At 30.8% G+C, this 10,925-nt stretch overlaps 1 protein-coding gene across 3 annotated transcripts in view; it reads right to left on the reverse strand.

Moving 5' to 3' along the window:
- Positions 1-10,925, reverse strand: part of LOC117176109 (protein TANC2) — a 115,038-nt gene that overhangs the window by 87,863 nt on the left and 16,250 nt on the right. For all 3 annotated transcript variants that reach the window (XM_033366151.1, XM_033366155.1, XM_033366150.1), the window contains exon 2: positions 5,764-5,903. In XM_033366151.1, coding sequence (XP_033222042.1) covers positions 5,764-5,857 — 94 coding nt within the window. In that variant the 5' untranslated portion in view covers positions 5,858-5,903. The remainder of the gene's footprint in view (positions 1-5,763; positions 5,904-10,925) is intronic.

Below are 10,925 nucleotides of genomic sequence, written 5' to 3' on the forward strand. Positions count from 1 at the left end.
AAAATATATGTGTCTCAATTTTTTCTAGTGTCGAATAGTCTTAGTTATTGACCGTTGAAAAGCAGTGTACCGGTAGTGGCGTTTTGGCCGTTTAAGGGTTAAGTAATCGGAAATGAAAGAGTTGCGCGGATATGGACATTTGAGATGTCGATAACTATAATCTTAATCTCTTCACGGTCAGCGAAATTGTAAAACTTCCAAATGAGCATATATGCATATTATGCAGGGCACGAAGAGTGATTTTTTACGAAAATAGTGGAATAAAATCTTTTCAAAAAATTAATGTGTAGGTACCATATTGGAATAAATATGCAACGCTTAAGATTTCAAGTCGGAATATATTTCATTTTTAGCAGAAGAGTTAACTTTTTAAGCTGAAAAGTCGAGTGTTTCATAAAATAGTTGAATTTTCAATTCCGAAACACGCATTTTCAACAAAGCAGTTAAATTGCGGAACCAAAAAGATAAGTTTTTAATACAATATTTGAACTTTTATTGACAACGAAACTAATCATCAGAATCAAAAGCAGTTACATTGACAACCAAATAGTTGAACTTTCAAGCAGAAGGGACAAATTTTCAATAAAATATTTGAATTTTTAAACAAAAATGTTTGAATTTCAACTGAACACAATTGCAATGTCAATCGAAGAGTTGAACCTTCAAGCCAAAAAATAAAAACAAATTTTTTAAGACAGTTTTATTTTTAACCCAACAAGATGAATTTTCCATCCAAAGAGATGAATGTGCAACAAAACAGTACACTTTTTAACAAAATAGTTATAATTGTTAAAAAAAATAGATCCATTTTTAAGAAAATATTAAATTTCCATTCCAGTAGTTGAATTTTCAAGCAAAAAGGTTAATTCCTACCGAGAAGGATAATAATTGATATTTCAACAAAAAAATATTTTAATTTTAAATTAAAAAAAGTTTCAATTAAACCAAAAAGATGAAATCTTAATCATAAATATAAGAGTTGATATTTCAACCAAAAAATATTTCTACTTAAATGTTGTATTTTGAAATCAAGAAGATGAATTTTCTACAAAACAATTGCATTTTTAACAAAAAACTTAATTTTAAAACAAAAGGTCAAATTTTAAACTATGAAAGATAAGTTTCAAAAAAATGGAATAGTTCAATTTCCCGTTTAAAAAAATTATTGAAATAAAAAATCGAAAAAAGATTAATTTACAACAAAATACATATATTTTCGAACAATTGTTTAAAGTTTTAACTAAAAACTATCAATTATCAACTAATAATGGCACATTTGAATTTGAAAAAAAATTATTTTAAATCGAAAAAGACGAATTTTTAATAAAATAGTTAATTTTTTAAACCAGCAGATGTATCTTCAACGAATAAAATTAATTTTTAACAAAACAGTTTTACTTTTAATCAAGCAGTTAAATTCTCAATCAAGGTGATATTTTTTTTCAACAAAACGTTCAATGTTCAACCAACAATGGAATAGTTAAATTTTCGATAAAAAAATCAATTTTTCACCAAAAAAGAACAAACTTTCAGCAAAATAGTTAAATCTTCAACCAATAAAATTAATATTTAACAAAGCAGTTCAACTTTAAACCAAGCAGTTGAATTATTAATAAAAACGACAAATCCTCAATGAAAATGTTAGTAGTTGAATTTTCAACTGAAACTATCAAATTTGAACCAAGAATGGTCAAGTTAAACTTCTAACTAGGAGTATTATTATTCAAATTTAAAAAACGAATTTTCAACAAAATAGTACAATTTTCAACCAAATATTCGAAATTTTAACTAAAAGAGATGCATTTTGAACCAAAAATATAATAGTAGACTTTTCAATTGCTATTTTCAATTTGAATATTTATTCAGTTCGTATTTAAGCGAAAAAATGAGAAAAAATTGGAAGTTTCTGAAACACAGGGAAAATATAGAAATTCTTTCAATAAAAGGTCAAATAGGGGAATAGGGGGGAATATTTCGCGTTAAACTATGCCCATTCGCCACATCATAACAAAGACTGCCCCCCCCCCCCTATAGTGTGACTTATATATTTTACTCAATTAGTAAGCCTGCATGAAGATTAGATTTGTTAAATTTTTTACTAAAATATAAAATTTTCAAACGCAGAAAAAACTGATAGTAAGAAGCATTGCAGATAATGTATACGAAGTAAGGTAATAGCCAGCAGGGTAACTGCGACTGCGGACTTCGCTAGAAGTTACTCTGCTGGCTGTTACCCTCCTGCCCGCATTACCTGTAATGCTTCTTATTCCCAATTTTTTCCGCAAATGAAAGTACAAATTTTTCTCAGTAAAAAATATTTTAACACATCTGAATCGTATACAAAATATGTCAATAAAATAGAAAAGGACATGTCCGGATCTGCCTTCCCTATCAAAACTGCGTGGATTATGATAACATATTTAACACATAGTTAACACTTACGTAAAAATTTACGATTAGATAAAGTCATTCGCAAACCCTCGAGCGAGTCATCACTCCCAAAAACGGAATCTGACGTTAGTCACACTTTATCACCTCTGTACGCCTTCGCGTAACCTACATGTATGGTTAGCACAAAATCGAATTCGGAAGTCGAGTAGGTATCCGGATGTGTACTCGTTTATATGTGTGTGTTTGTATATTTATGTAATCTCTGAAAAAATATGTGTGTAAAATGTGAGTAGGTGACTGTTCTGACTCACAAAGTTTCTCTGCAAGTCTTCTTTTTAATCTTAATAATTTTGAAATACACATTTTTAATTCATGAAGTAAAATTATTTCATTTTGAAGGCTTGAATTTGAACATTTTTATTTTTTTATCTTTTATTTTTCAATTGTTAAACTCAGAACTTCAAAAATCTAAAAATATGCCATTTCTAAGGTTTATTCTCAAGCTGGGCTGTGAGCCGCCCCTTCACTCTTGTTTGGTTTTTTACATTGTTAGCCTCCTGTTCTGAATAATGTTTAGATTGAAAGGATTTTTAATTTACTATTTATATTTTAAAGTATACAAAAATTGTTAGATAGAAAATTTAAATTCCTCAAAGGCTTATGTTTTAAAAATAAAGGCTCTAATATTTAAAGAATTTTTTATTCAAAACATTCAATCACTTTAGCTCGAAACATGATAAATTAGATCATTTAAAAACTGAAGTGCTTTAAATTAAAAAATTCTTGTTTGAATCCTTCTATAAGCTTATAAAATTTTTGTAAATTTATTATTTCGAAATTCAAATAATAAAAATTGGACATTTTCAAATTGAAAAACTTAAAAATTGAGTAATTTTACATTTAAAACCTTCAATACTTAAAAATAAAATGATTTTTGAAGATTTTGAAATTGGCAACTTTAAGAGTCTGGACACGTATTTCAAATTGAAAGCCTTAATGAGTGTTGCAGAATTCCTTATTACAAATTTTAATATTAAACCATTTTTTCGGTCACCTATTAGTCACCTATTTCTGATTAAAATTATTTCTTGAAAAAAAGATCCTACTCCATCTTCACTTCATTGGGAATCGAACCACAAAACTTCTGATTTCCGGTCAGGTGCTTTTCCAATTAAGGGGAGGTTCTCATTCGAAATCGTCAAAAAATCGATTTTTTTTTGCATTTTTTGAAAGGTATAAGTGTCTACTATATTGTGATAAGCGGGTTTTTCGATCCGCGCATCAGAACAGTTTCTACAGGCCACTGTTCGAGGCACCGTTTAGGCCCCCATAGGACGCGAGAGCGGCTTACCTGGAGAAGAAAGCTCGAGCCATTTCTCTCCAGGAGCAATTCGAGGAGGAGGAAGGACTGTTATACGGACTAGGCACCGCAGACTAATCGTAAGTTATCAAACAACCACAGAAAATAGTGAAAAACTAAAAATTTCGGTCAAAATTGTTAAAGTCACATTTTAGTCCGTCATATTGGAATCGCCATTTTTATTATTTTTATTTTGGTACATTTTAACTCAAATTCGTGTTTATAAATCACAAAACCCCTTTCTTGTCGATTTTGGTTGAAATACCACCTATTTTTTGGTAGGGGTCCGCCATATTGGGTCGGCCATATTGGGTCGGCCATTTTGAATTTCGACAAACTGACTTCAGATTCGTAATCAGTGATATCGAAAACCCCTTATTCCATGTAATTCTTGACATTCCACCTCGAATAATTCATGGGAGGTGTTCTCAAAACTTTAAACGTGTTTATCTCAAAACATGATTTTTCAAAACTGCGGACAATCTCACTTGATAACGGTTCAATTTAATGACTTCGTGTTTTGCCCTATCGAAAAAAACCTTGTTTATTGGAGCATGTACCTATAAAATCTACAAATTCTTTCTATTCACTACTTTTTGTGAAGCCTTAAAGTGGAAAAAAACGCTAAAAAATCGATCTCAAAGTTTGAGATCGCCTTTAAACTCAACCATTACGTCAAATTTGAGTTTGATAGGTACAAGCTCCAATAAATTTAGTGTCGTTTTGAGCCTTATTTTCAGTTTTTTGTTTCAGGTCGATCATGAGGCAGTAGGCTGCTCGCAGTTTGGGGAGTCCGCGCGCACCGAACCTCAAATGGACCGTCACTACGGGCGCCATTTTGTTTTTTTCTACATGAAAAGATTTGAAAATTAAGACAAAAATATAACCTTCTTAAATACCAAAACCGTTTCCTTCTATGTTTTTTCATTGGCCCACAAAAAATTCCAAATGTTGCTTACTTTTTGGCCCTTTGAATGAGAACCTCCCCTTAAGCTATTAGAGGGATCAGAATAAGAACTCTTAATTCAAGAAAATAACGCCAATTTTTTATAAAAAATTCACTTCTTTACCTTTTTTAATTTGCAATGGGTCCTGTGACGACTGTATTCTATTGACTTTGTTATATAAAATTGTTGTTTATGTCGACTTAGAATAAATGTGAGTAAATTTAATGGCTATACACAGTTATAACTGTAGATTTTTTTTTATTTTCTAATAAATTTCTTACTTTCTGATTTTCTAGAAATGTTACTTTGCACATAACATTTCAAGTACAGTTATATTGTGAAAACTTTTGTGCACTCTTAGAAATCCAGTTTCAATACTCACAAACGGAGAATCGCTGATATTAAAAGACCATTAAAATTCTTCGTCTCAAGTACCCTCGACGTGCTACCGCTGTTTTTAGTTTGTTTTTCTATAGCCAGTCGGCTTATGAATCGCTAAAATCGTCTGATTCGTCGAACTGCTAATTGCAGCCTGCAAAAAGTCTTATCTTTGTTTTGATTCAATTAAAACTTTAATTGAACACCAAACTCAAATTCCAAATTAGGAGGTGTTTGCCACAAAAGGCTTCATTATTTTCTGTAGGTACAAATTTTAAAAACTGTGTCTTTCGTTTTTACTACAAATAACTTTAAGTGGAAATATTCATCAGCCTATTCTAAGCTAATTTCAGTGAGCGGAAATAAATATGATCTGCGTTTCTTTTCTTTATATAACAAAATGCAGATATTGAAAAATGAAATCGATTTCAATATTCGGAGAAGTCTCATAAATCATATATCATATCACGTTTCGTCTTAATATTCAATAAAAGCATTTCATTATTGACAAAGTTGAAAATAACAATAATACAATAAAGGACTTATCATGATCGACAGTCCCCTTTTTCAATCTTGAAACACAATATAGATTTGCTGGTACAAATTATATTGGATGATTTCAAAGTTAAAAATATAGAAATATTTTCAATTCTTAATCAAAATTATATTTTTAATAAAAATACTTACCATTGTTGTAAATTTCTGCATTAACTAAAGTGTCCTCGTCTGTATCCGGGCTAAGAGAAACCGGAGTGTAGACCGCGAAATCCCTAGATTTCATGTTGACACTCTGAATTTAGAAGCTGATTTAAACATCCGTGTTCCGCCTGAAAGTCAAGACCAAACATCAATTCAATTTATTTTCAGAGAAAATAAAATTACTTTCTTTCGTCCGCATTTTAAATATAAAATGAAATTCCATCACCAAAATACTTATTTTCTTTTAGGAAATTTTGAAGATAGCAAAGTCTTTTCTTCCAACAATTAAAAACACTAATCATTCGATACATCTAAGAACAAAAATAAAGTCTGGGAAGTTTCAAAATTTATTTCTAGTGAAATTCGCATTTAAAAAAAGCTATTGTGATTATAATCTATCGATATGATAAGAGTATTGATATTGACAAAAGAAAAGCGGGATAAGGTTTATATCGTACTTTCTTATCATATAGTATCTCATGTCTTATATTGTTGACTTTATGGTCCACAATATAAAAACTAAAACATAAGGTTCACATAAAAAAGGTCATGTGAGTACTTCCTTTGAGAAAAGAAAAATCCTCCATCCGCTCTGAAGCCTGAACCCCAGTTGAATGAGTCAGAGGCCAAATATAGTGATCATAAATATTTTTTCATATTTCTGTTCAGATTCATTTTCTAATCTACCATCGATCAGCTTTTTATCATTAAATAACAGAAACTGAAAAAAAATCTCTTAAAATCATTCCATGAAAATTGACTTCAGTTTTTTTTCTTTAAGGCCGAATCTACGTTTTTAAATTATTTGTTGAAACTTAAAAAATGCCTATAAAGTTTACTATCTAAAATTTCACTTTTGCCCGAAAATATAATAAATTTAGATTATTCGGGAAAAATGAGTGTTAACAAATAATTTGAAAAATAGCCAATTGCTGCTGGTATTAGAGTTAATGTGTGCTTATTTTCCTCGTGTATCTTTCCAATGAATTTTAAACGCGGATTCGTAATTAAGCCCCTTTCCGTTCTTCAGCATCTGTCATGGTTTAATCAAGCTGTCATCTCAACATTTACATTTACATAGAATCAATGGTATCTTGGACAACAGGGGGTAACTTGAAACTTGGTAATTTAAAACACAGGGTCAAAGTACCCTTGGCTAGCCGCCAACTTACATTTTTTTCATTGCTTTTTATAAATAATCGCATTTATCGTAAGCTACTATGTGTTCGATATTTGTCAGGATTTTACATCTCATTTCGCGTTGCAGCCAAACTTTTTTGCTTTCTCGGATTTTAAATTCATCTGTTGCAATAAAATGACACACCTTTTATTCAAACAGCAAGGAAAAAAATCGGATTTGCGAACAAGTTTCAAGCACTGGAAATTTCAAAGTGAATCCCAGATTTTCAGGATTACGTGTTCAGAAATCCCAAACTGAGAACTGGCAATTAAGTAATGGGGATCTACGATTAATATTTCGAGCTCTTTCCTCAGCCTTCCCGGACTGAGTCCTTCCGTGTGGAAAAATTTCATGGCAGTATCGTGCCAGGTCTATCGTGTCCAGATCAAGCTATATCTATACGGTCTAGTCTGGAACAACTGATCTGGCACAGATCTAGCTTTTGTCCAGGTCTAACTTTATCTAGACTGACTCTGCACACTTAGCCAAAAAGAATGCAAATTCTAACTTTGATCTGGAAGGTCTGGTGTAGCACAGGACGGGCGCTGATCAGCTATCTTAGAACAAAAAAATGTTATAATTTCTATCAGCAAATTTGTCCTCGATAGATTAAAAAAAAGGTTCGCCAAAAGGAACACGCTTTTCTTCATGATTTTCGTCACGGGATATAATTCTTCATTTCTCGAAATAATCCTAGATTATGCTGTTAATGCTTGCACAACTGGTTCAGTTTCTTCCTTCATCACATCCATATTACTTTTATCGTCATCGAATTGAGATTGTTCCTGTTTAATTCTTCTTATGTGTCAATAGTCGTCTCTGACTTTTTCGTAGTTTCGTTTGGGTTAGTATTGAAAGGATACTGGAAGAGATTAGCGAGAATGCAATGATATTTGAGAGAAATGCAATCCCTTCTGAAAATATAAAAGATTCTCGAGGTACTGAGAAACCTAGAGATCCTCCTTATAGTATCTCAAACTAGGGCCAAAAATCATTGTCGAATTTCAGAAAGATGAAACCTGTTTGTTCGTAGTCGTTAACGAAATATCAGTGACCTAACTATATATCTTACGATTAAACGTCTAGTATCTGAACCTTATTTGTTTCGATATAAAGCATAGGCAAACTTTGCATCAGCTCCCGAAACTTGAACGGGATATCCTGACGGTAGCGCTTCAAGTTAAAAAAGGGTGGCAAATGAAAGGATCTAACTTTCATTTCAAACCCATTTAAATCTAGCAGTTTATTTGAAAAAAGTTTAATTGCCTTGATGTCATACGAGTTACTTCTTTTAGGGAAAGAAAAATCCTCCATCCATGAATCGGAAGTTTAACAACATGCTGTAGATTAATTTTTTGTAACTGAATTTTCCTTTCATTCTTTATAAGGCAATCATCAAAGAGTTTTCGTTGCTGATAACGGATTTAAGAAGTCTGTTGGATCAGTGGTTTTGAAGTCTTTCTTCAGGAATGGAATCATGACGAACATAAATATTCTTACAAAACTTTCAATCAGTAATCTTCGAATTTCAATTCGAGTTTCGCGAAAGGTTGAATGAGTTAACCTAATTATTTGACTCCCACAAATATGACACACACAATATGACCCACACTTATTCCCACAAATATGATCAAATATTAAAAAAGGTGAAAAGTTTCGTTGCTTTTAAATAACAAATAAACTTACATATTACTTTACTTTCAAGACTGGACTATCGTGCGCACACCCATTAAGTACATTTTTGACGAGTTAGTGTATATTTTCCCCGCAGCTTCTGTAGGAGACTTCAGCCAGAACATTAAAAAATTTACTTCATTAAGGCATTATTTTTGCTACTTCAGTAAAAGAATATCAAGAACGCTTAACTTTAATACGAAGCGACTATTTCAGTCAGTGCATTTTTCACTGATTCATATTTAGAGAGTATCTTCACTCATTATCAGCACTGTTCGAAAAACTTACATATTTTTTGTAATGTACTTGGCAAGACATTTGACCTAATTTTGCTTATCAGGCGCTCTGGGGGCAGCATTCAAAAATAAAAAGAGTAATAATGCATTTTGAATTTCACGTTGAGTATTATTACGAGAAATAGTTTTTCCGTACAGTTATGCAATGCATTCTTATTTTTTTATTTTTACTGAAGGGATTTTTTTGAGTATGTAAATATTAAAGTATGAACAGATGCTCTAAAAAAATTAGACATAACTTTCTTTTACTATGAGGAAAAACTTTTAGGAATGTTAAATTCACAGAAAAAATTTCTTTTTGTAACACATGCATATAATTTTCGCTTTTCGAGGCATGTATAGCTTGCGGGAAGTGACTTATTTCGATTTGTTTAAATAAATTATTTATAGAAATAAAGTAAAATGTTAAATAAAATAAATGTGTCATTTAAATTCATTTGAAATTCTTCTGATCAACAACGGGTTTATTCAAGTAATTTTGTTCAGAGATAAACAATCATATTGTCGAAATGATTAATTTTCCCACTGCATTTGTTTATATATTATTGATCCCAAATAGTAACGATAAAATTGTTAATGACAGTTTTCTTAGAATTTTAATGCAATTCATTTATAAAAAGTAATATCCAAATCAGTTGAGAATTACAGGCTATGGTCTATTTTCAACAGTAAATACATACTATCTTCCCACCTATGCATATCAAAAACCATTAAATTTATTTGCATAGGTACAACATATTAGTTATTATTATTGACTATCAATTATTTTTTATTTCTGTAAAATTATTTTTATGCTACATTTCCATATGAATTATTTGGTCAGTCCTAAAACCGACAATAAATACAGATTTAACTGTAATTACATTATTATTAATTCCTAATAATTTAATTTACATTTTATAATACTTTGACAGTGTATGAAAAACTATATTATGTATTAAAAATTTGTACTCTTATTTCTACCACTATTTCTTCAGACTTTTGTTCATAATAATAAATATGAAAAGTCTTTTTATCTATTGTAATAGATTCAATAATACATTTTTATTGAAAAATACATTTTTTAAACTATTTATATTATTATCACTGTTAAACGTGTAGAATGCGCAGTTGTGCTCACTGTCGGAATTTGTTTGGCACTACCAAGTGTCGGATAGGGCTGGTGACAAGATTGGACCAACTCGAAGTGATAAGTTCCCAAAAATTACTGATAAATTACCATAAATTATCATAAATTACCGAAAATTTGCGGCAATTTTTAGATATTTAAAATATCAGGTAATTTATTAACCCTTAAACGGCCAAAACGCCACTACCGGGACACTGCTTTTCAACGGCCAATAACTAAGACTATTCGACACTAGAAAAAATTGAGGCACATATTTTTTCATTGCTTAAGATCACCTCTTTCCGACGGTGCCAATGAAATTCCTCAAAAAATTTATTTATTATCCCAAAATGCAGTTTAAACAAAAAAAAAAACGTGATTTTTCGTGCCTATTTTTTTTGTGAACCATTTTCCAAAGCTTTTCGAGTCTGTAATTAACCTGGAATCTCACTAACCGCTGGAATAAATGTCTAAACTTTAAGAATCCATGGTTTAAAGATCGATTTTTCGTTTGAGTATTTTCAAAATGGCGTCTTAATGGCAAAATTTTTGTGAAAACATTCATGAATTTTTTTACAATAAACGATACGCTTTTCGTAAAAATCATCAGGAATAAAAAGTTCTTGTAATCAGCCAAGAAATACGCCTGAATTTTTTCGAAGCGTTTTGAGCAAAATTTTGGATTTTGCATATGAACAATTTTTGCAAAATTCAAAATTTTGCTCAAAACGCTCTGGAAAAATTCAGGCGTATTTCTCAGCTGATTACAAGAACTTTTTATTCTTGACATATTTTCCGAAAAGCGCATAGTTTTTCAATAAAAAATTTCCAACGACTCCGTAACCTTTATTGCACTCTGACATCAAACCACACCTTCACCGCATTATCATCC

The sequence above is a fragment of the Belonocnema kinseyi genome, chromosome 7, assembly GCF_010883055.1.
Source record: "Belonocnema kinseyi isolate 2016_QV_RU_SX_M_011 chromosome 7, B_treatae_v1, whole genome shotgun sequence".
Taxonomy (NCBI): domain Eukaryota; kingdom Metazoa; phylum Arthropoda; class Insecta; order Hymenoptera; family Cynipidae; genus Belonocnema; species Belonocnema kinseyi.